Genomic DNA, 25,556 nt, shown 5'->3' on the forward strand with positions numbered 1-25,556 from the left:
CTCCTGCCCAGAATCTCTCCCACTTTTTGCAGTCCCAGACCATATGTGCGTGATTCGCTGAACCCGCCCACACTTCTCACACTCGTCTGCCACCCCCTGAAAGAACCCACTCATTCTTGGTATTATGGGCGGGATTCTCCGCTCCCGGGACTAAGTGCCCGCGCCATCGTGAACGCCGTCACGTTTCACGACGGCGCGAACAGGGCCCAGACATGACCTATTCTGGCCCCCACAGGGGACCAGCACGGCGCTGGAGCGGTTCACGCTGCTCCAGCGTCATTACGCGGCGCAAATGGCACAGCCCAACCCGTGCATGCGCATTTGGGACGTGCCATCCTGCGCATGCGCGGGGAACTTCTTACGCGCGCGCGCCCCTCACCAACATGGCGCCGCTGTTCTGGGGCCACTCGCGGAAGGAGGTAGGCCTGGGGGGGAGAGGCCGGCCCGCCAATCGGTGGGACCCGATCACGGGCCAGACCTCATCGGAGGGCCCCCCCCCCCACAGGCCGCCCCCCCCCCCCCCCCCAGCATTCCCCTAGAGTTCCTGCCGGCAGCGACCAGGGGTGGACGGTGCCGGCGGGAACCTGACGTGTCATAGTGGCCGCTCGGCCCATCCGTGCCAGAGAATCGCCGCTCGCCGTTTGCGGCAATTCTCCGAGCGGCCCGGCGCGAATCATGCGGCGCTGGTTTCGGGGGGGTGGGAGAATCGCGTGCGGGGGTCGGGGTGGCATGGCGCAATTCGCGCGGCGCCCCAGCGATTCTCCCACCCGGCGTGGGAGGGGAGAATCCCTCCCTATGTATTTTCTTTTCATGTACTAAATGTCTGTTCGAGCTGCACGCAGGAAAATACTTTTCACTGTATCTCGGTACACGTGACAATAAACAAATCCCATCCAATCCATATGTACCCTGTGTACCACCTTGAATTGTATCAAACTCATCCTTGCGAATGAGGAGGTCGCATTTACCTTTCGTAACGCCTCACTCCATACTCCCAGGTGTATCTCCCCTCCCAGCTCCTCTTCCCACCTTTCCTTAATCTTCACCACCCGATCACCTCCCTGTTCTCCCAGCCATCTGTATATGTCTCCAATCCTGCCTTCCCCTTCCACATCCGGAAGCAACAGTTGCACCAGCAGGGTGTACCTCGGTAACCTGGGTACTCTTTCCAAACCTTCCGTGTTTTCCTCTTGGGCTCTACCCTCTCCTTCGATTCATCTATACTGGCGAACCCTTCTTCCAGATACAAATCCCTCACCTTAACCAGCCCCACTTTTTTCTACTTCCTACACTTGCCATCTATCCCCCTGGCTCAAAGCTGTGGTTTTCACGCAACAGCGTTACCACCGACATCCCCTCTATCCTAAAGTGCTTCCTCAGCTGGTTCCAGATCTTCACCATGGACTACACCACAGGACTCTCCGAGTATCTGCTTGGCGCCATTGGTAATGCCGCAATCACCCTTGCCCTTAAAATGGACCCCCAACAGGATCCTCTACATGCTCTCCAGCGGGTCCGAAACATAAAATAGTATGTTGTCTGCATACAGCGACACTCGATGCTCCCTTCAACCCCTCATAATGCCTCATCATTCTGCCGACCAGAGGCTCTATAGCTAGCGCAAACAGCAGCGGCGACAGCGGGCAGCCCTGCCTTGTTCCCTTGTGTAGTTCAAAGTTCCGTGAACCCATGTCATTGGTTCGCACATTCTCCCTCGGTGTCACATAAAGCAGGCGTACCCATGTCACAAACTTTGGCCCAACCCCAAACCTTCCCAGGACCTTAAACAGGTACCGCCACTCCACCCGGTCGAATGCCTTCTGCGCATCCATGAACAGCACTACCTCCTGTACCTGAGCTCTTGACGGGGTCGTGATCACATTTAACATCCTTCCTATATTCCTAGAAAGCTGCCTGCCCTTCACAGAGCCTGTTTGGTCCTCCGCAACCACCCCCGAGACACAACCTTCCATCCTTCCCGCCAGCACTTTCACGTCTGTATTTAATAATGATATGGGCCTGTGCGACCCACATTCCAACGGGCCCTTTCCCTTTTTTGTGATCGTTGCCTGCGTCATTGTCTCCAGCAGTCCCCCTTCTCCAACGCCTTCATACCTCTTATACTATCTAATACCTCTCTCAGCCCTAATGGCTCCTCTAGGGCCTGCCTCTTTTTCTCCAACAGCGGAAACTCCAGTTCATCTAAGAACCATCCCATGTCCCCCTCTTCACCCCCCGAGTCGGCCCTGTACAGCTCCTTATAATAATTCCAACACCTCGTTTATCTTCTCCGGCTCCGACACCACATCCCCTGCCCCAGTCCGTATCTTCAATGTTTCCCGGAACGTGGCCTGCCTCCGTAGCTGATGCACTAACATTCGACTCGCCTTCTCCCCATATTCATCCTGCATCCTCTTGCCCTACATAGCTGTGCTACCGCCCTCCCTGTTGTCAGCCTATCAAATTGCCCTTTTTTCCTCCTTGCCAATCCCTCCATGGTGGGCACTCTCGAGTACTCCCTATCTACCTCCACGATCTCGCTCATTAGCCATTCGTATTCCTCCCTCCTTTCTCTATCCACATGGGCCTTGAATGAGATAATCTCCCATCGGATCATCGCTTTTAGCGCTTCCCAAAAAGTGGCCGCCGACACCTCTCCATTTTGGTTCAATTCGACATAATCTTTCATCGCAGCCAGACTTTGTCATAAAACCCCCTATCTGCCAACAACCCTGAATCACGCCTCCACAGCGGCCTCTGCTCCCGTCCCGATCGACGCCGAATCTCCAGCCAATGGGGCGCACGGTCCGAGATTACTATCCCTGCATACTCTGCCCCCTCCAGCCCGACCAAAACCTCCCGGCTCACCACCAAAATGTCAATTCTGGAATACGTTCTGTACACATGCGGAAAAAAGGAATACTCCCTTCCCCCTGGGTTCTTGAAGCACCACGGGTCCACCATAGCCATCTTTTCCAAAAACCCACCCAACTCCTTTGCCATACGTATCCTATCTACATCATCCCAATTTGGTGCATATACATTCACTAACACCACCGGCGTCCCCTCTAATACCCCACTCACCATCACATATCTCCCACCCGGGTCCCTCACTTCCTTCGCGCTCACAAACCCCGTCTTACTCAACACAATTGCCACTCTCCGCGACTTTGAATCAAACCCCGAGTGGAAAACCTGATCCACCCATCCTCTCCCCAACCTAACCTGGTCCTTCACCCGGAGGTGCGTCTCCTGCAGAAAGACCACCTCCGCTTTCAAGCTCCTAAGGTGCGCAAAGACCCGAGATCATTTCACCGGTCCATTGAACCCTCGCACATTCCATGTTATCAGCCATACCGGGGGCTTACGCCTCCATCTCCATTTCCTTCTACCGCCCGCCATCCTCCCCTTTTGGCTCTTACCCTGTTAATTTCGCCCTATACCTGGCCCATCCAAGATGGCCCCTTTCTCTGCCCCTGTCCATGTTTCTTCTCCAACCTCGCCTCGCCACATCACCCCACCCCCCTCTCTCCGCCTTCTCCCCCACCTCACTTCCATTCGCCAGCTTTACCTGCCAGCGTGGCAACACCTGCCCAAAGGCTCCTTCGACTGACCCCCCCCCACCCTCCCCTCTCTGTTGAAGGCTCCCCGCTGACCTCCTCCCTCCCCCACCCAAACAAAGGCCCATCTCGGACCACAAGTCACCTTCCCCAAGAACAAAGAAAATGAAAACACACAGCACCAGGCAGCAGGAGGGGTGTGGGGACAGCCGTCCCCTTACAAACCTTTCACCCCGGCTACCCTTTGTCAACCCAACAGTAAAAAGAAGAAAAAGCCCCTCCACATCGGAGGAAAAGACCCCCCCCACCCTCTCCAACTCCCACTCTACCCATATTCCCAATTACTTCAAAGTGCCAGCACCCCAGTCTCCCAAATTGTTCAGTTCCGTTCTCCCCCAGTTTATGTTTCTTGATAAAGCCATTGTCCGCTTCTGGGGTCTCAAAATAGCACTCCCGGCCATAGGTCACCCAAAGCTTCGCCGGGTAGAGCACCCCAAACCTGATCTGCCATCGATACAGCACCGCCTTGGCACTGTTTTGCGAGCTCAGCTCTGCTATCCTGGTATATTTAGACCTTGTTCCTATCCCATTGACAGTTTTGTTTTTTTAAATATGTTTATTCAAAATTTTTCCAATACATTTTTACAAAACACTCCAGAAAGGAGAGAAAATATACAAAAGAGAAATACAAAGGGCATTACGCCAACACATAAAGCAACTTAATCCTCTAACCATTAAACTATCTAACAAACTAAGAACAAAAATGGGGCAAACGCCCCTTACATAAACCAAAACAAGAAATCCCCCCCTGGGTTGCTGCTGCCATTGACCTCCACCTAACGTTCCGCGAGAAAGTCTAGGAACAGATGTCACTGCCTGGAGAACCCCTGCAAGGACCCCCTCAAGGCAAATTTAATCCTCTCCAACCTGAGAAACCCCGCCATGTCATTGACCCAAGCCTCCACACTTGGGGGCTTCGCGTCCCTCCACATTAGTAAGATCCTTCTCCGGGCTACCAAAGAGGCAAAGGCCAGAACTCCGGCCTCTTTCGGCTCCTGCACTCCCGGCTCGTCTGACACCCCAAATATTGCTATCCCCCAGCTCGGTTTTACCCGAGTATCCAAGACCTTGGACATAGCCCTTGCGAAGCCCCTCCAAAACCCCTCAAGCGCCGGACACGCCCAGAACATATGGGCGTGATTTGCTGGGCTCCCCGAACACCTCACACACCTGTCCTCTACCCCAAAAAACTTACACACCCTTGCCCCTGTCATGTGCGCCCTGTGCACCACTTTAAACTGGATCAGGCTGAGCCTGGCACAAGACGAGTAGGAATTAACCCTGCCCAGGGTGTCAGCCCACAGGCTCTCATCCAGCTCCTCCCCCAGCTCCTCCTCCCACTTGCCCTTCAGCTCCTCCACCGAGGCTTCCTCCGCCACCTGCAGCTCCTGGTAAATCGCCGGGACCTTACCCTCTCCGACCCACACACCCGAAATCACCCTGTCCTGTATCCTCCGGGCCGGCAGCAGCGGAAATTCCCCTACCTGCCTCCTCACAAACGCCCTGACCTGCATATACCTGGAGGCATTTCCCGGGGGTAACCCAAATTTCTCCTCCAGCGCCCTCGGACTGGCAAAAGTCCCGTCAATGAATAGGTCCCCATCCTTTTAATTCCCGCCTGATGCCAACTTAGAAATCCGCCATCCATCCTGCCCGGTGCAAACCTATGGTTGTTCCGTATCGGGGACCAAACCGAGGCCCCCCCCCCGTACCGTCTCCACTGCCCCCAGATCCTCAGTGTCGCCACCACCACCGGGCTCGTGGTGTACCGCGTCGGCGGTAGCGGCAATGGTGCTGTCACCAGTGCCCCCAGGCTAGTACCCACAAATGACGCCACCTCCAGTCTTTTCCACACCGCCCCCTCTCCCTCCATTACCCATTTCCGAATCATTGCCACATTAGCTGCCCAGTAGTAGCTACACCGATCCCCCCCCCCCCCCCCCCCCCGGACTGCGCTCCAGGATCAGTCTCTTAACCCTCGGGGTCTTACTTGCCCATACGAACCCCATAATGCTCTTGCTCACTCGCTTGAAAAAGGCCTTAGGGATGAGAATAGGCAGGCACCGGAACACGAACAAGAACCTATGGAGGACCGTCATCTTAACGGACTGCACCCTACCCGCCAGGGAGAGTGGCAACACGTCCCATCTCCTAAAGTCCTCCTCCATCTGGTCTACCAACTGCGCCAAGTTGAGCTTGTGCAGGACCCCCCAACTCCTGGCCACCTGGATGCCCAAATACCGGAAACACCTCTCCACCCTCTTGATCGGCAGCTCCTCCAGCCTCCTCCCTGACCCCTCGCATGCACCACAAAGAGCTCACTCTTCCCAACATTGAGCTTGTATCCTGAGAAGTCTCCAAACTCCCTAAGGGTCTGCATGACCTCTGCCATCCCCTCCACTGGATCGGCAATATACAAAAGCAGGTCATATGCATATAACGAGACCCGATGCTCCTCGCCTCCCCGGACCAATCAGTTTCTAGACTCCCTTAGTGCCATAGCCAGCAGCTCAATTGCCAGGGCAAACAGCAGGGCACCCTCTCCCCCCCCCCCCCTCCGAGGGCATCATGATCACATTCAGGAGCCTCCGCACGTTTGCATTCAACTGCCTGCCCTTCACAAACCCCGTCTGATCCTCCTGTATCACTCCTGGGACACAATTCTCAATCCTAGTGGCCAGGACCTTCACCAACAATTTGGCATCCACATTAAGGAGCGAAATCGGTCTATACGAGCCACACCGCAGCGGGCCCTTGTCCCACTTGAGGATAAGCGAGATCAACGACAGAGACATCGTCGGGGGAAGAATCCCTTCCTCCTTCGCCTCGTTGAAGGTTCTCACCAACAACGGACCTAACAGTCCCACAAATGTCCTATAGAATTCAACCGGGAACCCATCCGGCCCCGGGGCCTTGCCCACCTGCACACTCCCCAACCCCTTAACCAGCTCCTCCATCCCGATTGGGGCCCCCAAACCTTCAACCTGTCCCTCCTCCACCCTCTGGAACCTCAATTGGTCCAGGAACCGCCGCATTCCCCCCCCCACCCCCCGGGGGGTTCTGACTTGTACAGGTTCCCGTAGATATCTCTGAAGACCTCATTTATTTTGGCCGGACTCCGCACCGTGTTCCCCCCCTCTATCCCTGATTCCTCCAATTTCCCTCGCCACCTCCCTCCTCCGTAGCTGATGCGCCAGCATCCGGCTCGCCTTCTCCCCATACTCGTACACTGTCCGCTGCACCTTCCTCCACTGGGCCTCGGCTTTCCCCGTAGTCAGCAAATCAAACTCCGTTTGGAGGCTCCGGCGCCCCTTCAGCAGCCACTCTTCAGGGGAATCCGCGTTATCTCCTATCCACCCTCCGTATCTCCCCCACCAATCTCTCCCTCTCCATCCTCTCCCTCTTCTCCCTGTGAGCCCTGATCGAGATTAGCTCTCCCCTGGCCACCGCCTTCAGCGTCTCCCAAACCACACTAACCGGTACCTCCCCATTATCATTGGCCTCTATGTACCTTTGAATGCACCCCCGGATCGCCCACAGACCTCCTCATCCGCCAGCAGTCCCTCATCCATGCGCCACAGCGCTGGCCCCTCTCCTCCCCAACTCCAGCTCCACCCAGTGCGGGGCGTGGTCCGAAATCGCTATGGCCGAGTACTCCGTCCCTTCCAGTCTTGGGATCAACGCCCTACTCAGCACAAAGAAGTCTATCCATGCATAGGCCTTGTGTACATGGGAAAAGAAGGAGCATTCTCTAGCCACTGGCCTGGCAAACCTCCACGGATCCACTTCCCCCATCTGATCCATAAACCCCCTCAGAACCTTGGCCGCAGCTGGCCTCTTGCCCGACCTCGACCTAGATCGATCCAGTGCCGGGTCCAGTACTGTATTGAAGTCCCCCCCCCCCCCCCCCCTATTATCAGACTCCCGCCTCTAGATCCGGGAATCCCATTGACAGTTGCGCTTCTCACTGGTCCAAGGCAGAATCTTCTCCTTCTCCATGAACTTGTGGAGCCTCGCGATCACCGCCCGAGGTGGCTACCCCGCTTTAGGCTTCTGCCACAGAGACCTGTGCGCTCAGTCCACTTCAGGGGCCTTATCCAATAACTCCCCCACCCCGGTGACCAACAGAACTTCTCCTCCGACCTTTAGTTACACTTTTCCGTCAAAGTTGACCCAATTTCGGGTAAAAAGAGCTATTTTCTACACCTTCAAGCAGGAGCGACCACTCTCATCATGGCTGCCACCGGAAGTCGTGCTCTTTAACTTAAGACAGCAACAAGCTTGTACTGTAATTGATGAATTGAAATCCAAGCCTATCTATTGTCAGCATGACGGTAGAGATGGGAAATATTGGTCTTGAGGTGAGCAAACATGAACTGGCAGATGAGCAACAGGGTGGAGAAATCAGCCGATAATATGACTGCAGGGCAGAATGAGCTGGGAAAAAAGTCCAGTGTAGGAGCAAATACTCGAATGAAGTGTGGTGTCCAGTCCGAGTCTAAAGTCTGGCAGGATTCCGTTCTTTGTTCAGAGGGGAAGAGACTTTCTGAAGGCCAGTATTGAGAGTGCTGGGGGATCCATCCATCCAAAAGGCAGTAAATTCAACATGCAAAAACAAGTGAAGATGTTAATAGTTCTGCGGCTTTGTAAAGGTGTGCCAAGTACAGGTTTCAAGAGACAGCCCAGCAAAAACAAGCAAACCATACTTGTCCAGAACTCAACAGAGCTGCAGAAAAAGAATTGGCCTCTGTAATAAGCACAGCAGAAGCATTCAAACGCAGATTATTCCTAAGAATTCAAATCTTGTGAAACAAATATTCCAGTTGAACTGTCCGAATGGACTGAGCCGCCTATTATTGACTCTCAAGCTGGGTCCACACCAATTGAACGTCATTTGGTGGGTTCTGAAGTAATGGAGCACCCAACAGAAACAAAACCATGGGAATCTCCTTCCAACTGCACACTTGAGGAATGCCAAATGGAATTGCATGCCCACTCCCAAGAGAATGGGTTGTTTGTTGGGGAAGAAACAGGGACGGAAACAATATTGGAATTTCCTGTTGATTGCCTGGTAGTAGAATCTGGCTTTGAGTCCCAAATGGCAGAATTGTTGGACAAGCCCCAAAAAGTGAAAATTCCGTTCGCTTTTCAAACAGTGGACTCTCTGGACGAAAGCCGGAAAATTAAATTCCCCATTGAACTGCAAGAAACAGCCAATTTGAAAATCGGCAGCCTCAACAATTCCAGTGTGAATTCAAAGCAATACAATATGAATGGTGTGGGTGGCGCAGTGGTTAGCACTGCAGGCTCCCGTCGCCGAGGACCCGGGTTCAACCCCAGCCTCGGATCACTGTCCATGTGGAGTTTGCACATTCGCCCCATGTATGTGCTAAATTGCTCCTTAATTGGAAAAAAATAATTGGGTACTCTAAATTTATATTAAGAAAAGAAAATACGAATGGCCAAAAATAAACGTCAGGACTGGCATTTCCTGACCGGTTTCAAAGGTGGGTCCTCCAGCTGCTGAGTTACCCCCTCTAAAGGGGGTAGTTAACCCCCAGCAGATGGAACTGCAGATCGACGACTCAGAAAAATCATTACACCTTGACATAAAACTGGAAGGTCTTTAACGAAGTGTCACAGTAGAATTCCCCATTAGATCTTTCCCTGTAGAATCCCAAATAAGAGAATTCATGGAATTGGATCACAGCATGGGTGGCACTGTTGCTTTGCGGACAGTAGCAACTGGACCTTGTGTTGAATTAAGAAAACTGATTTCCAAGTCGATTTTGCAAAGCACAATTGGTTGCCGCCCAGCACTCTCACTCTTAGACCTGGCCTCTGGCTCTGGTCGAGCTGCCCGCTGGCCACTGCTCCCCGGAAACCACAATGCCGCTTTTGCCTGCCCGTCACACCTCCTGACTGCTCACCTCTCAGCTTTCGATGGGGTGGCTGGACTTCGAGCCTCGATGACCATGTGTGCGCCCTGGCTGCTGCTGGGTGCTGGCTTTACCTGGCCTGGACTCTGTTCTTTGGTTAGTTGCCTGCCTGTCCTGGAGGTTGAGTCGCCCTACTGCTCCCCTCGATGGCCGTTGACCAGTGCTCCATCCTCGCCTCACTGAAAGCTTTGCAGGCTCGCACCCCAGAGTTAGGTCAGTGACCTCACTTTTGTCTCGGGCTGCTCACCGAGCCGAATGTCAGATACCTGGCCGCTGCTTCACTCAATGAAAGTTCAGAAACCTCAACCAATTCAGGAGATCCATCTGAACAGCTCTAAGCCTCCACTACCTCGCAGCGTCTGGCCAACTGTTTCCCGCCCTAAAGGGGAGCCCACCAATCTGTCCACACCACCGTCACGTCTCAGAATGCCCCCCCACCCAGCCATTGGCCGGGCCCCCGCACTGCATTGCTGTGTGTTTCATTGGAAGTCTGCCTCTGTGTGTCTGTATATGCGTGCGTGTGTCTGTATGGTGTGTGTTAGCACTGTTTCTTTATGTTTAATGTCAGAACTGATCAATTACAGTCAATGGAAAAGGGCGGTGAAAGTTGGTTTCACATTTAGCAAGCTGCAGATTTTGAAAATGTATTGAGAGATTCCTCATAACCTCTCAGTTTTACATAATGTGATGTTGTTATGTCTGCCCTCAGTGAGTCAGTGTGTTTGCCCAATGAGCAGCTAAACCACACTGGGCAGGAAAATCTTGGTTTGATTTCTGCTCCCTGCTGCTGGGGCATCTCTATGCTCCTGGGTAAGAGGAAAGCCCTGCTGGAGGAAACAAGGTCGGGTTTGACGGTGAGAATGTGGAACTCGCCACCACAGCAAGTAGTTGAGAATAGCACAGGTGCACTTCGTGGGAGACTAGATAAACACATGAGGGGGAGAAAAAATAGAATGAAATGCTGATAGGATGAAATGTTGTATGATAGGAGGAGACTTGTATGGATCATAAACACTTTTATTCATTCATGGGCTCTGGGCATTGCTCATAAGATAAAATTGCCCAGCCCTAATTGCCCTTGAGACGGTGGTGAGCCTTGGTGAATTGCTGCAGTCCATCTTGTTGGACCTTATCGTCTGTTTCTGCTGTGAATGCTATGTTCTCCGATGTCCACACAGCCAAGGTGCCAGAAGAGACCACACACCAATTAGGAGTGGAGAAAATTAGCAAGAAAAGCAGGGGAAAACATTGTTCGGAGAATGGGAGCAGTTTAACAATTCAGACCTGAGTTTACAGGTTTATTTTTGAATGTTTGCTTTTGGTGAATGTTGTATTTGAGATATAGGGTAGTAGCTTCAGCAATCCAGTATCAGCATCCCTGCCAATCCCATGAAGTAGGCCAGCTCCCTACGGAGTATTTTACGCGTTCCGTCGTACTTTTAAATCTTTCTACCGGAGGATGTCTGTATTTTTGGTGCTTTCACTCCAATTCTTCATTTCCAGAGCTATGGGAGAAAGAGCAGGGGGTGTGTGAAACTAATTAGATCGCTGTTCCAAAGAGCCAGCAGGAACTGATGGGCCGAATGCCTCTTTTTGTGCTGTAAGATTAAATGATTCTAGCCGACGACTAACTTGGGTTCTAAACAATGTTTCCTTGGATGTCTTATTGCTGTGCGGCTTCCACGTGTGCTCACATCTTGGAACGGCCATTGCTTGTGCACAGCCTGTTAGGGTCCTGTGCAGCATATTCCCAATTGCTTCAATTCAAAACTCACCAAGCGGGGTTACTCCAGGTGAGCGACATATACCAGCTGTTGTGCATTCCCACACAGGAACTTAGCACCAGATGTTGGAATCGACAGGGAATGAGGCAGAAAAGGCCAGAAATGGGTACTCCCCGGTCGGTGTACACCAGTAAAACTTGTATTCTGCCCTTTCGAATTAAACAAAGCTAAATGGGAAAGTAAGATGTGAGCAGGGCCCGAACAGCTGACAAAGATACATAGACCAGGTCAGTAATTGGTGAAGAGTTAGCAGGTGAAGTATAATGTAGGGAAGTGTGAAGTTATCCAGCTTGTAAAAATATTGGAAAAGCAGAATCATAGAATCCCTACAGTGCCGAAGGAGGCCATTCGGCCCATCTAGTCTGTACCAACTCTCTGAAAGAGCAATCTACCTAGGCCCAATCACCCAACCTATCCCCGCATCCCCACCTAGGTGCAATTTGACGTAGCCAATCCACCTAACCTGCACATCTTTGGATTGTAGGAGGAAACCTAAGCAGACACGGAAAGAATGTGCAAATTCCACACACACAGTCACCCAAGGCTGGATTTGAACCCGAGTCCCCGTCGCTGTGAGGCTAGTAAATTTTGGGATTAAGAGGAACTTGGAGATCCTTGTACACAAATCACAGGAAATTGACATGGGGGGGGGGGGGGGGGGGGGGGGGGGGTGGCACGTGGTGCAGTGGTTAGCTGAGGTCCCAGGTTCAATCCCGGCTCTGGGTCACTGTCTGTGTGGAGTTTGCACATTCTCCCCGCGTTTGCTTGGGTTTCGCCCCCACAACCCAAAAGATGCTAAATTGCCCCTTAATTGGAAAAAATGAATTGGGTACTCTAAATTTATTTTAAAAAAGAAAATTGACATAGGTACCGAGGCCAATTAGGAAGGCAAACGATTACTGGTCAAACACGGTAGCATTGTGGATAGCACAATTGCTTCACAGCTCCAGGGTCCCAGGTTCGATTCTGGCTTGGGTCACTGTCTGTGCGGAGTCTGCACATCCTCCCCGTGTGTGCGTGGGTTTCCTCCAGGTGCTCCGGTTTCCTCCCACAGTCCAAAAATGTGCAGGTTAGGTGGATTGGCCATGATAAATTGCCCTTGAGTGTCCAAAATTGCCCTTAGTGTTGTGTGGGGTTACTGGGTTATGGGGATAGGGTGGAGGTGTTGACCTTGGGTAGGGTGCTCTTTCCAAGAGCCGGTGCAGACTCGACGGGCCGAATGGCCTCCTTCTGCACTGTAAATTCTATGATAATCTATGAAATGATTAAGGAGGTTGCAGTATACGATTAAGGAAGTCTTGCTGAAATTGCGCAGGGCTTTGTAGAGACCATGCATTGAGTCTGTATACAGTTTTTGTTTTATTTCTCAAGGAAGGGTATACTTGGCCAGAGGAATTGCAATATAGGTTTGCTAGACGATTCCTGGGGTGAGAGGACTCATATAAGGAGACATTGAATACAATGGGCCTATATCCCTGGGGTACGGAGGAATCATCTCATTGAAACTTATTAAATTGTTAGGAGGCTTTGCAGAGAACATGCTGAGAGACTGTTTCGCCTGGCTATAGAGTTTAGCACGATCAGGATATGTGGGCAGCCATTTAGGACTGAGATGAGGAGATATTTCTTCACTGAGCGGGCAGTGACTCTTCGGAATGCACCTCTCCTTTTGGATACTCTGCCTTTCAGTATATTCAACACTGGTCAATAGAATCTTTGGGACTTGAGGGATATGGGGATGGGGCAAGAAAGTGGAGTTGAGGCAGGAAATCAGTTATTAAATGACAGAACAGGCTTGAGGGGCATTACAGCTCCTATTTCATATGTTCCTATGAACCAAGGGAGTTTGGGGCACAGTACATGTTGAGAGGCCAGTCAGGGATCTGAGCATAACAGTAACATGGCCCATTGTGGAACCGCAGGGCAGGGTGTAACTAGCACAGCCGCAGTGTAACCGCAACGTGGCCGCAGTGTAGCCGCACGATAACCATTGCATGACCGCAGCCTGACCGCAACTTCATTCTTTCCAGAAACGCACGGGACACTGGTTCTGATGAGGATGAATCGGCTGACAAGCCCAGGAAGCGAATCGTGTCCGAGAGTGAGTCAGAAGATGGACGGAACCAGGACAAATCTGAGAGCGAGGCGGGCAGCAGTCCGAGGTCGGGGGCTGCGCGTTCGGTTGCTGGCTCCGACAGCGAGCAGTCAGCCAACGGGCGGCCACAATCTGATCGCTCAGGTAGGAGTAGGTCTGCCAGCTCATCGTCAGAGGATGAGTCTCGCCCTGTCTCGCGGGCCACGAACAATTCGGAACAGAGGTCTTCTGATGGAGGTGGTTCAGGCCAGGGTTCAGCAGGTGAATCAGACCAAGAATCCAGTCACGGAGGTGCTCGTCAAGGATCCGTGTCTCCAACACAATCGGATGATGACAGCGACTGATTCACATTCGCTCCGACGTTCCCTTCACTCTCAGTTGGCCCTTAAATGCTGACTCCGTTTGGTCGATCTGAGAACTAAGCCAATGCTGAAGTTTAGACAAGAGTCATTTATTTTATTGAAAACTGTGAAACCTGGCTTTTCATATTTTGACAGAGGATTGTGATATCTACTTGTGAATTTATTTTTGACTCTATGTTTCGTATCAGAAATAGTCCAAGGTTTGATGGCAGTCGGGTGCTGTTAAAGTGATAAAAACGCTTCAGGAGAGTCAGTCAAACTGATGCAGGCTAGACCCTGGTTCACGTTGATCAGAAAAGAGCCAATATTTTAGGAGACAGGCACTATAGACACTGTGTGACCTATGATTTTTTTTTCCTGGAAACCCTTGTAAACCAAGAGATGCTTACAATATTTGTTAAATAAATGTTTCATTTAAAATGAAAGTTTTCTCTTGAATAATTGGTTTGCTTGTGTGTATGGAATGAGACACGGGTGACAGATTCAAATCTGTTGCTGAATTAATGTACCCCTCCCAAATCCACCCCCCATCAAGCTGGCAGTTTTAGGGGCAATAAATTGTTAACCAACTGGATAGTGTACACTTGGGCGGAATGGGTGAGGAGCATTACAAGACTTGGCATATGTGGCTCCTGCGCAGCCAACTGACTCAAGATTTTTTAAAATTAATATTTATGGGATGTGGGAGTCGCCGGCTGTGCCATCATTTATTGCCCATCCCTAATTGCCCTTGAGGGGCGGTTAAGAGTCAACCACATTGCTGTGGGTCTGGAGTCACATTTGGCCAGACCAGGTAAGGATGGCAGATTTCCTTCCCAAAAGGACATTAAAGAACTAGATGGGTTACAGTGGGTTCATGGTCATCACTAGATGTTTAATTCCAGATTTTTATTGAATTCAATTTTTACCATTTGCAGTGGCAGAGTTTGAACCTGGACCCCAGAGCAGTACTCTGGGTCTCTGGATTTCTAGTCCAGTGACAATACCACAGCAAAAGGAGAAAGAATGACCCACCAAAAGACAAAATTGAACGTTTTACAGGTTAGGAAGATTTTTAAGGACAAGATTAAGCCATTCAGTGCCTCCCGCCCGCTCTGCAATTCATGTCTAATCAGTATCTTTCTTAACTCCATTTATCTGCACTGGTACTCTTGCCCTTAACACCCTTGCCTAACTAACATCTTGAGTTGTGATGCATTCAATTGACTTCCAGCCCCAAAAGCCTTTGGGGGGAGAGAGTGTCCGATTTTGACTACTCTTTGTAACAACCTTGATTTGTGGCCTTTTTGGACTCCCCCACTAGAGGGAGTAGTTTCCCCATCAAATCTGTTTAATCATTTGTAGAGTCTAGAACATGGGTCACAACCTCATGGTAAGGGACTAGCTGTTTAGCTCTGAAATGAGCAACGGTTTCTTCATGTAGCTGAATTCGCTATCCAAGACAGCTGTGGGTGCTCAGTCATCGAATATATTCAAGATTTTGTGCACCAAAGGAATCGAGGAATGTGGGTTTTTGACAAAGGGTCATCTGGACTCAATGTTAGCTCTTTTCTCTCCCTACAGATGCTGCCAGACCTGTTGAGATTTTCCAGCATTTTCTCTTTTGGTTTCAGATTCCAGCAACTGCAGTAATTTGCTTTTATCAAGGAATTTGGGGAATCGGCAGGTGGAGTTAGGGCTGATGATCAGCCATGACCGTACAGTATTGAATGACGGAGCAAGCATGACGGGCTCTATGGCCTCCTCTTATTTCTTATCTTAATCACCTCAACTGCTAAATCGTCTTTTCTTACGGAAGTACAAGTTTAGTTTTCATCATCAAACACGAAACCCTTTGAAAAGTCCTCCAGAGACTTTGGTATTCGGCAAAATGTGTTGCTATCCTGCGACTCCTGCATGACCGAGCCCTTTCGTAACCGGGTGGGCGTGAACCAAGGATGCGTGATTACGCCAACTCTCTTCACTGCCTACCTCAGTCTGATTATGAAACTCATTGTGACCAATTTCCACAAGATGGCATGATTGAACTTTGACCCTCCAACAATGCTGCATTGCCCCAGTACTGGCCCTCCTACAATGCTGCGTTCCCTCAGTAGTGACCCTCCAACAATGCTGTGCTCCCTCAGTACTGACACTACAACAATGCTGCATTCCCTCCATACTGACCCTGCAATAATGCTTTACTCCCCCAGTACTGACCCTCCAACAATTCAGTTTTCTCACAGTACTGACCCTACAACAATGCTGCATTCCCTCAGTACTGACCTGCCAACAATACTTTACCTCAGTACTGATCCTCCAACAATGCTGCATTCCCTCAGTACTGACCTGCCAACAATACTTCACTCCCTCAGTACTGACTGTCCAACAATGCTGTGTTCCCTCAGTACTGACCTGCCAACAATACTTCACTCCCTCAGTACTGACTGTCCAACAATGCTGTGTTCCCTCAGTACTGACCTGCCCAACAATACTTCACTCCCTCAGTACTGACTGTCCAACAATGCTGTGTTCCCTCAGTACTGACCCTCCAATAATGCAGCAATCCCTCAATACTGACCCTCCAACAATGCTGCATTCCCTCAGTACCGACCCTCTAACAATGCATCACTCCCTCAGTACTGACCTGCCCAACAATACTTCACTCCCTCAGTACCGACCCTCTAACAATGCATCACTCCCTCAGTACTGACCTGCCCAACAATACTTCACTCCCTCAGTACTGACCCTCCAACAATGCTGCATTTCTCAGTACTCACCCTCCAATAATGCGGCAATTCCTCAATACTGACCCTCCAACAATGCTGCATTCCCTCAGTACTGACCCACCAATAATGCTTCATTCCCTCGGTACTGACCCTTTGACAATGCTGTGTTCCCTCAGTACTGACCCTCTGACAGTGCAGCATTCCGTCAGTACTGACCCTCTGACAATGCAGCATTCCGTCAGTACTGACTCGCCGACAATGCGTCACTCTCTTAGTACCACCTGTCTGACAGTACAGCATTCCCTCTGTACTGCACTGAAGTGTTGACCTGGATTTTGTGCTTAAGTCTTAGGGACGTGACATCTAAAGCTTAAACTCTGTTATGGCTCAGTCAAGGCGGTATGGTTTCATGAGCTCTGTTCAGGTTGAGCAAATGAGTGCAGGAGAATTAGTCATTTACAAGGGTGGGGTAGAGAATTTGTAGCAGAACCAATGATGAAGAGTTCCATGTTCCTAATTGACAATTTGGAGGTAATTTTAACTTGTGCAGGATTTAATGAGCCGAGGAAAGCGGTGTCTATGAAAGTCCACACTGACTAAGGGTGATGTCACCAAGGGGCAACGTTATACATTCATGGGATGTAGGTGAATAGCATTAAGAACGAGATGGCAAATAAGTTTGTCAAACCTGCTGCAACATTTTTTTTAAACGTGGCAACTTTTCACCACTTTCATCAGCTATGGCACAGTGGCTAGTGCATACTCCTGAGTCAGAATATTGTGGGTTCAGGCTGCATGGTGTCACAGCAGTTTGCATTGCTGCCTCACGGCGCTGAGGACCTGGGTTCAAATCCCGACCCTGGGTCACTGTCCGTGTGGTGTTTGCACATTCTCCCCGTGTCTGCGTGGGCTTCACCCCCACAATCCAAAGATGTGCTGGTTAGGTGGATTGGCCACGCTAAAGTGCCCCTTAATTGGAAAAAAATAATTGGGTACTCAAAATGTATTTTAAAAAATAATATTGTGGGTTCAAGCTCCAGAAACTTGAACCCATCATCCAACCTACTGACACTTCCAGTGCAGAACTGAGGGAGTGTTACATTGCCACATGTCAACTTTGAAAAACATTAAACTGAGGCTCCTTCCCCTCAGGTAAATATAAATGATCCCATGGCACTCTTTGCTGAACAGCAGGGCATTATCCCCAGTGTCCTGATGGATGTTTATTCCTCAACAAACACCAATGAAACAGATTACTGGGTCTTTATTACATTGCTGTTTGTGAGAGCATGCAATGTGCATACTGACTACCTCGTTTCCTACATTACGACAGTGACTACACTTCAGAAGTACTTCATTGGTTGTAAAGCACTTTGGGATTTCCTGAGGCTGTGAAGGGTGCTACAGAAATGCAAGTTATTTCCTCTTCTACGTGTTGGTTCTGATGAGATGCCCTCACACTTGCTGGGGACGTCCAGCACTTTCTGCCTTGATATCGTTTCAACTTGTTTCGCGCCAGCCCCCTGTCCTGTGGCCTCTGCTTGAGGGGGAAACCTCCCTCGTTCTACCCAGTCACTGCCCTTCATTCCTCTAAGCATTTTGATCAGCTTGCACCTTAACTATCTCACCTCTGGTAACTCTAAGTTTACCCTTCACTTCACGTAGTCTGCTTCTCATTCCATCCGCTCCCATCTCTTCTAATTCATTAAGTAATGATCTGTCAGATTGGAACCTTATCCCAGGGCACCCTGTCCTAATGAAAAGCTCAAGTTTCAAGCTCAACCCACTCGCATCTCAAGTGACACATGAATCATGTATCAGTGTTGCCAGAGACTGCATTGTGTTAGGTTAATCATTCTCGGTCCTTCAGGATATTCGTTGACCAGTAACCTGGTGCCTACAGGAATGTCTGTGAGGCAATCGCCCAGTGCTGGCCTGGCTGTTTTATCCATAGTGAGGAAACCCACACCCGATTGTGGCTTCCTCCAGAAGATGATCTCTGTGAGCAGCGCCACTTTGAATGACAGTGCCCGGCCTTACTCGGCTGCCTGGAAATCGCAGAGTCGGGCAGCAGCAGGAGACTTCCCAAGCAGCTCAATCTGGTCACAGCCGAGTGTAGTGCAGGGTCAGGGGCTGAGTGGCGTTATGCGCCCTGCGAGCGCTCTGTCTCCAGGGGGAGCACCTTCCAGGTTTCGACAACTGCAGGGGGATCTTGTACGCAAAAGGAAGGTAAGTCCCTTCTGGGAAATAAAGAATCGGCATTGAGTCATTTTTTGCTGGAAAACTGAGGGGCCAAGTCACACAGAAACTTTAGGGAAATAGTGGGGGTTTATTTGGTAGAACTGAGAATGTTACATTGAGTTGCACAGTAAATGTATCAAAGATTATGGGGCGTTCCTGATGAGACAAATATAGAGAAATTGTTTCTGTGGTGAATTGGAAATGGTAATTAAATTGTGTGCTTGAGTTGGAGGAATGTTAAAGGACACCAGAGGTGAGCAGAAGAGTTGGAATTGATGGGTGAAAATCTCAGGCACAGACTCGTTGGGCGACACATGCTGACACATTGAATTATTCGAGACTTTTCCCAGAACATTTTTACAACCAATTAGGTGGTTTTTAAAGTCTAGTCTCTGTTGTCATGCAGAAAAACTCGGTAGTTAATTTGTACATAACAAGATCCCACAAACAGCAATGTGATAAATTTCCAGAGCATCTGTCTGGAGGTAAATATTGGCCAAGGTGATTGGGAGAATCCCACTGTTCATCTTCCAATATTTGCAGCGGAATTTTCCATATACACTTCCCAGGAGAACCAACAATAGTGTAGCTCTCCCCCAGTACTGAACCTCTTGACAGGTAGCATTCCCTCAGTACTGATCCTCTGATAGTACAGCATTTCCTTGGTACTCACCTCCCCCAACACAAAGATGTGCAGGGTAGGTGGATTGGCCACATTAAATTGCCCCTTAATTGGGAAAAAAAAGAATTGGGTACTTTAATTTTTTTTTTAAGTACTACTTCTGATATCATGGTACTCTCTCAGTACTGCTCTGGTATGTCAGCCTAAATGATGTACTCCATTCTCTGGCGTGGTTCCCCAGCCTGGAGCAAGATTTTATTTCATCCTTTGGCAGAGCCGATTGTCCCACCTTTGATCCCCTTTCGAGAAAATACGTAGTTTTAAATCTCAAAGTCAAGCCTAAGCTTTCTCCTCCCAGGCACTTCATCGGTCCAAGTTATATCAATTATCTGAATAGGCAAGCTTGATGTGTTCTATTCAGGTGCAATTTGGGATGGAGGAAAGTTGACCCCCATTCAGTCTAAACCACGTTCAGAGTTTGGGCCTGAATCCCCAGAGATTCGCAATCTGCTTTGCTCTGGCATTAGATGTGACTCTGACCGTAACCCAAAATACGACATTCAGGAGAATTTGGGTGTCCTTGTACACAAATCACAGAGAGTTAACATGCAAGTGCAGCAAGCAATTAGAAAAAGAGAGTTTTGTTAGCTTTTATTGGAAATGGGGTTGGACTATGGGTCTAGAAGTTTGCTGAATTATATAGGTCTTTGGTGTGCCCACATCAGGAGAATCATAGAATCCCACTACCGTGCAGAAGGAGGCCATTCGGCCCATCGTTTCCGCACGTCTCTCCAAAAGAGCACCCTACCTAGGCCCACTCTCCCGCCCTATTCCTATTACCCCATCTAACCTTTGGAAACTAAGGCCGATCCACCTAACCTGCACATCTTTGGACTGTGGGAGTAAACTGGAGCACCCGGAAGGGACCCACGCAGAGACAGGGAGAACGTGCAAACTCCACACAGTCGCCCACGGTCGGAATTTAACCTGGGTCCCTGGTGCTGTGAGGCAGCCGTGCTAACCACTGTGTCACCCATTGTACTGTACAGTTTTGGTTTCCTTACCTAAGAAAGGATCTACTTGCCTTAGAGTGTGTGCAACAATCTCTAGATTAGTTCCCAGGAAGTCGTATGATGAGAGGCCGAGTATAATGGGCCTAAACTCTCTGGAGTTTAGAAGAATGAGTGAAAAGCTCATTGAAATGGATAGGATTCTGAATGGGTTTGATGGGTTAGACACTAATGGTTTGTTTCCCTTGGATGGAGAACCTAGAACACAGGAACACAGTTTCAGGATAATGGTGGGTGATCATTTAGAATTGAAATGAGAAATTTCTTCATTCCAAAGGGCTGTGAATCTTTGGATTCCCTCCCACTACCCAGTCGCTACCGTTTGTTTCTCTAAACATTTTGATTAGTTTACCCCTTCACCACCCCACCTCAGTAAAGGTTAGTTTACACAGCCTGTTTCTCATTGCAAACCTCTCTCTTCTAATTTATTAAGCAATGATCTGTCAGGAAGGAATCTTATCTCAGGGCATCTTGTTCCTAATGGAAAGCATGAGCTTTTCACATCTCAAGTGACACATAAATCATGCATCAAGGTTGCTAGAATCCGTGCATTGCATTGGGTTGAATTGGTCATTTGTGCAATTGCAAATATTTGAGCAATGCGTTTTGTCAATAGAAATAGATAGTGTGGAGTTTTATTTGTCTGTGTTTGAAGGTCAGAGACAATTGCAGACTCCTCTCCCCCAGGGAGGTCGGGGTCATTGGTAATGTCAACATTTACTGCCCTTGGCAACCAACAGTCAACCAAGGTTAGATTATTTTACTGGGGAAATGGTGCAGGTTACTTAGGCTTGGAGACAGGAGCCGCTGTCTCTGTGTTTACCACGAGCAAACTCTTGAATCTCCCAAAGGCCGAGAAAGCTGGTGAAGCTATCAGTTTGTAAACAAATATGCTGTAAATATCAAAAATGAAAGGGAGTTGTGGATAAGGAGAGTTAGTTAGCATTTCTACCTAGATATAAGGCGAATGTGTTTCACGTAGCCATGGTGAAGAGGGCAGAGGAATATATTTTTAAGATCAGGCTACAGGCTTCCCTACAAATCAATTAACATCATGGACATATGATAGGGGTTCTGTGTGGTCAGCAGAGAAAAGGCTGTTTGACTTTACGAGCTACCACAACTGAATCCAGGAGGGAGAAGGTCTCTAGTCGGAAAGGTACATCCTGCTATCTTTTACAGATTCTGGGATATTTTCTCTGGCGTGGGATTCTGGGATATTTTCTCTGGGGTCAGGAGAATCGTTGAACATGCTTTATTGCTGGTGGTGGATTTTAAAAACTCAGAAAAATGAAGGGCATACTACTCAGTGAAGTGGGTATATTGGAACACATTGGAAGTTCAGAGCAACTTTGGATTGTTTGCCGTAAGGACTGTAACCCCTATGGAGATGAGGGAAATTCCCCAAAGTAAAATGGAAATTCACTTTGCACCTTTCATCATCAGGAATGTGAGGAGTTGAAAAAGACCAACAATTGGCTGGCCAAGGAACTGCAGGTGGAAAAGGTTCTACTCCGATCTGAGAGTGAGAGGACCATGAGAAACTTGAGAGTTTTAAATCAGGAAATGCGGGCTACAATCAAAGAGGTATGTAACGCTGGGACGCCCCATCCTCCAACCACTCCAGCCACGTCCAAGGAACCAATGTGGGTGAATGGAGTAAAAATACCGATCAGCCATGATCTATTGAATGGTGGGACAAGCTTGAAGGGCTGAATAGCCTCCTGTTCCTCCAACAAGCTACTTGATTGAGTGAAGACACTGTACCCCGCCCCGCCTAACGCTGCATGTTTCAACCTCCTTCTCCTGTATCTGAGGAGATTGTGAGATCTGTCAACTTGTCTTCTCTTTGAGTTGGTTTCAAGCAATGTTCTTAAACCCTGTGCTTTGCACAAAGATCTCGTGAGAGTCTATCCCAATTCTTCTGGCACTGAGCCCATGCCCTTTCATTGATTGGAGAGACTGCAGAGGGGACTCACTTGGATAGTAGCAGGGATGAGTAGGAGCCTTCACTCAAACTAACAAGTTTGATGATGGGGCAGAAGTAGGCCATTCAAGCCTGCCCACCATTCAGTTAGATTATGGCTTTTCTTTATTTTAACTCTGTCCATAACCCTTAATACACGCCCCCAACAAAAATCTATCAATCTCTGGGATTTCAAGGGAACAGCAGCCTGATGTTCTTCAATTATGTGGAGAGACTGGAGAGGTTGGGATCATGACCCCTTATCCTGAGACTATGACCTTTAGCCCCAGGTCTCCAGCCAGGGAATCACCCTGTCAGCATCTAGCCTGTCAAACCTCCTCAGAATCTTTCACGTTTCAATGAGAACGGAGGCATTATGGCTATCAGGGAAGTCTGGGCTTTGTATTTTCTTGACAGGGAGATCTGGGCCAGGATTCTCTGTTGTGAGCCCCCGCCTGCTACTACCACCAGGAATGACAGAGAATTCTATACTCCTGCTGCTTGTCAATGGGATTTCCCACGACCGGTGGGGCGAGAGAATCCCACCACTAGCAAATCAACAGAGAATCCCTTGCCTGAAGTTTTTTTTAAAATATGTTTTATTGAAAATTTTTCCCAAACAACAATTTTTCCCCTCTTACAAAGCAAACGCAACAATAACAATACAGAAATTTTTAACAATACACAAGTAACAAAACCCCTTTATCTTTGACCTAAACTAAACTACCCCCCCCCCCCCCCCCCCTTCCCCCTGGGTTGCTGCTGCTGGTCATCTGTCTTCCCTCTAACGTTCCCCTAGGTAGTCGAGAAATGGCTGCCACCGCCTGGTGAACCCTTGAGCCGATCCTCTCAGGGCAAACTTTATCTGCTCCAGTTTAATGAACCCCGCCATATCATTTACGCAGGCCTCCAGTCCGGGGGGTTTCGCCTCCTTCCACATGAGTAGGATCCTGCGCCGGGCTACTAGGGACGCAAAGGCCACAACGTCGGCCTCTTTTCCCTCCTGCACTCCCGGCTCTTCCGCAACTCCAAATAGAGCTAACCCCCAGCCTGGTTTGACCCGGGCCTTCACCACCCGCGAAATCACTCCCGTCACTCCCTTCCAATATCCTTCCAGTGCCGGGCACGCCCAAAACATATGTGCGTGGTTTGCCGGGCTCCCGCCACACCTCCCACATTTGTCCTCCACTCCAAAGAACCTGCTCAATCTTGCTCCCGTTATGTGTGCTCTATGTAGCACCTTAAATTGAATCAGGCTAAGCCTGGCGCATGAGGAAGAGGAATTTACCCTGCTTAGGGCATCAGCCCACATACCCTCCTCTATCTCCTCCCCTAGTTCTTCTTCCCACTTTCCTTTTAGTTCGCCCACCGACTCCTCCCCCTCTTCCCTCATCTCTCGGTAAATCTCTGACACCTTGCCCTCTCCGACCCACACCCCTGAAAGCACCCTGTCCTGTATCCCCTGTGTCGGGAGCAACGGAAATTCCCTCACCTGTTGTCTAGTAAACGCCCTCACCTGCATATATCTCAAGAAATTTCCCCGGGGCAACTTATACTTTTCCTCCAATGCTCCCAAGCTCGCAAAAGTCCCATCTATAAATAAATCTCCCACCCTCCTAATTCCCAACTGGTACCAGCTCTGAAATCCTCCATCCATTTTTCCTGGGGCGAACCTATGGTTGTTCCTGATTGGGGACCCCACCAGGGCTCCCCGCACCCCTCTCTGTCGCCTCCACTGTCCCCAGATATTCAATGTTGCCGCCACCACCGGGTTCGTGGTAAACTTTTTAGGTGAGATCGGTAGCGGCGCCGTCACCAGCGCCTCTAAACTCGTCCCTTTACAGGACTTTCTCTCCAGTCTTTTCCACGCCGCTCCCTCACCCTCCATCATCCATTTACGTATCATTGCCACATTGGCGGCCCAATAGTAATCCCCCAAGTTCGGTATTGCCAATCCTCCTCTGTCCCTACTACGCTGAAGGAACCCCCTCCTTACTCTCGGAACTTTCCCTGCCCACACGAAGCTCGTGATGCTCCTGTCTATTTTATTTAAAAAGGTCTTGGTGATTAGTATAGGGAGACATTGAAATACAAATAAGAACCTCGGGAGGACCATCATCTTAATTGCTTGCACCCTGCCCGCCAGCGATAGAGGCTGCATGTCCCACCTCTTGAAGTCCTCCTCCATTTGTTCTACCAACCGTGTCAGATTAAGTCTGTGCAAGGTTCCCCAGCTCCTAGCCTGCCTGAAGTTTTTAACATAATGAATGGGTTGGACAGGGTTGATATGGAGAGAATGTTTCCACTAGTGGGAGAATCTTAAACTTAGAACCAGAAATACAAGATAGTTACTAATAGATCAAGTGTGGAAATGAAGAGAAATTTATTTAGTTATAATTTGGCACTCGTTACCAAGGAAGCAGTTGAGAAAAATAGCTGTCATATTTTCAAAAGGAAACTAGAGAAGTTCATGAGAGAGGGAAACAGAAAGAGATGCTGAAAGGCTTGGATGAGAGACGACGCGGGTGGGGTACAAACTGCAGCACAGATGAGTTGAGCCACATGGCCTGATTCTGTGCTGTATATTCCATGTAATTACAAAATGGGCTGTTCAACCAGAAACAATGAGGGAAGCGGATTCTATAAGAGCTTTAAAAAGGGTAGGGTTTTTATCAATATTAATTCTCAGGATGTGGGTGTCAACATTGCTCATTTCTAGGTGCCCCAGTAAGGTGGCAGTGGGCCGACATCAATCATTCTGTTTGATATAACTGAGGGGCTTGCTGGACCACTTCAGAGGGTACATAAGAGTCGACCATGTTGGTGTGGCACTGGAGTCGCCCGAAGCGACAGTAAGAATGGCAGGTTTCCTTCATTAAAGGGTCTTTCGTGACCCGGATGGCTTTTACAACAATCCCACCAATTCGTGGTCATTTCCTATGATGGCAGTATAGGGTCCCTCAGTACCTACCCTCCAAAGTGCTGCACTCCCTCTACTTTGCCATTCTGACAGTGTGGCACTCCCTCAGTGCTGCCACTCTGATAGTGTGGCACACCCTCAGCACTGCCACTCTGACAGTGTGGCACTCCCTCAGTGCTGCCACTCTTATAGTGTGGCACACCCTCAGTACTGCCACCCTGACAGTGTG

At 49.5% G+C, this 25,556-nt stretch overlaps 2 protein-coding genes across 2 annotated transcripts in view; both read left to right on the plus strand.

Annotated features, from left to right (window-relative positions):
- ctr9 (CTR9 homolog, Paf1/RNA polymerase II complex component) overlaps window positions 1-14,225 on the plus strand; it is a 97,656-nt gene extending 83,431 nt beyond the window's left edge. The window contains exon 25 of the mRNA XM_072466162.1: window positions 13,374-14,225. Within this exon, the coding sequence (XP_072322263.1) occupies window positions 13,374-13,782 (409 nt within the window). The 3' untranslated portion in view covers window positions 13,783-14,225. The remainder of the gene's footprint in view (window positions 1-13,373) is intronic.
- Window positions 14,226-18,320: 4,095 nt separating this feature from the next.
- Window positions 18,321-25,556, plus strand: part of LOC140430278 (uncharacterized) — a 53,194-nt gene continuing 45,958 nt past the window's right edge. Inside the window, exons 1-2 of the mRNA XM_072517699.1 lie at window positions 18,321-18,737; window positions 21,888-22,028. Coding sequence (XP_072373800.1) covers window positions 18,321-18,737; window positions 21,888-22,028 — 558 coding nt within the window. The remainder of the gene's footprint in view (window positions 18,738-21,887; window positions 22,029-25,556) is intronic.

The sequence above is a fragment of the Scyliorhinus torazame genome, chromosome 10 (assembly GCF_047496885.1).
Source record: "Scyliorhinus torazame isolate Kashiwa2021f chromosome 10, sScyTor2.1, whole genome shotgun sequence".
Taxonomy (NCBI): Eukaryota; Metazoa; Chordata; class Chondrichthyes; order Carcharhiniformes; family Scyliorhinidae; genus Scyliorhinus; species Scyliorhinus torazame.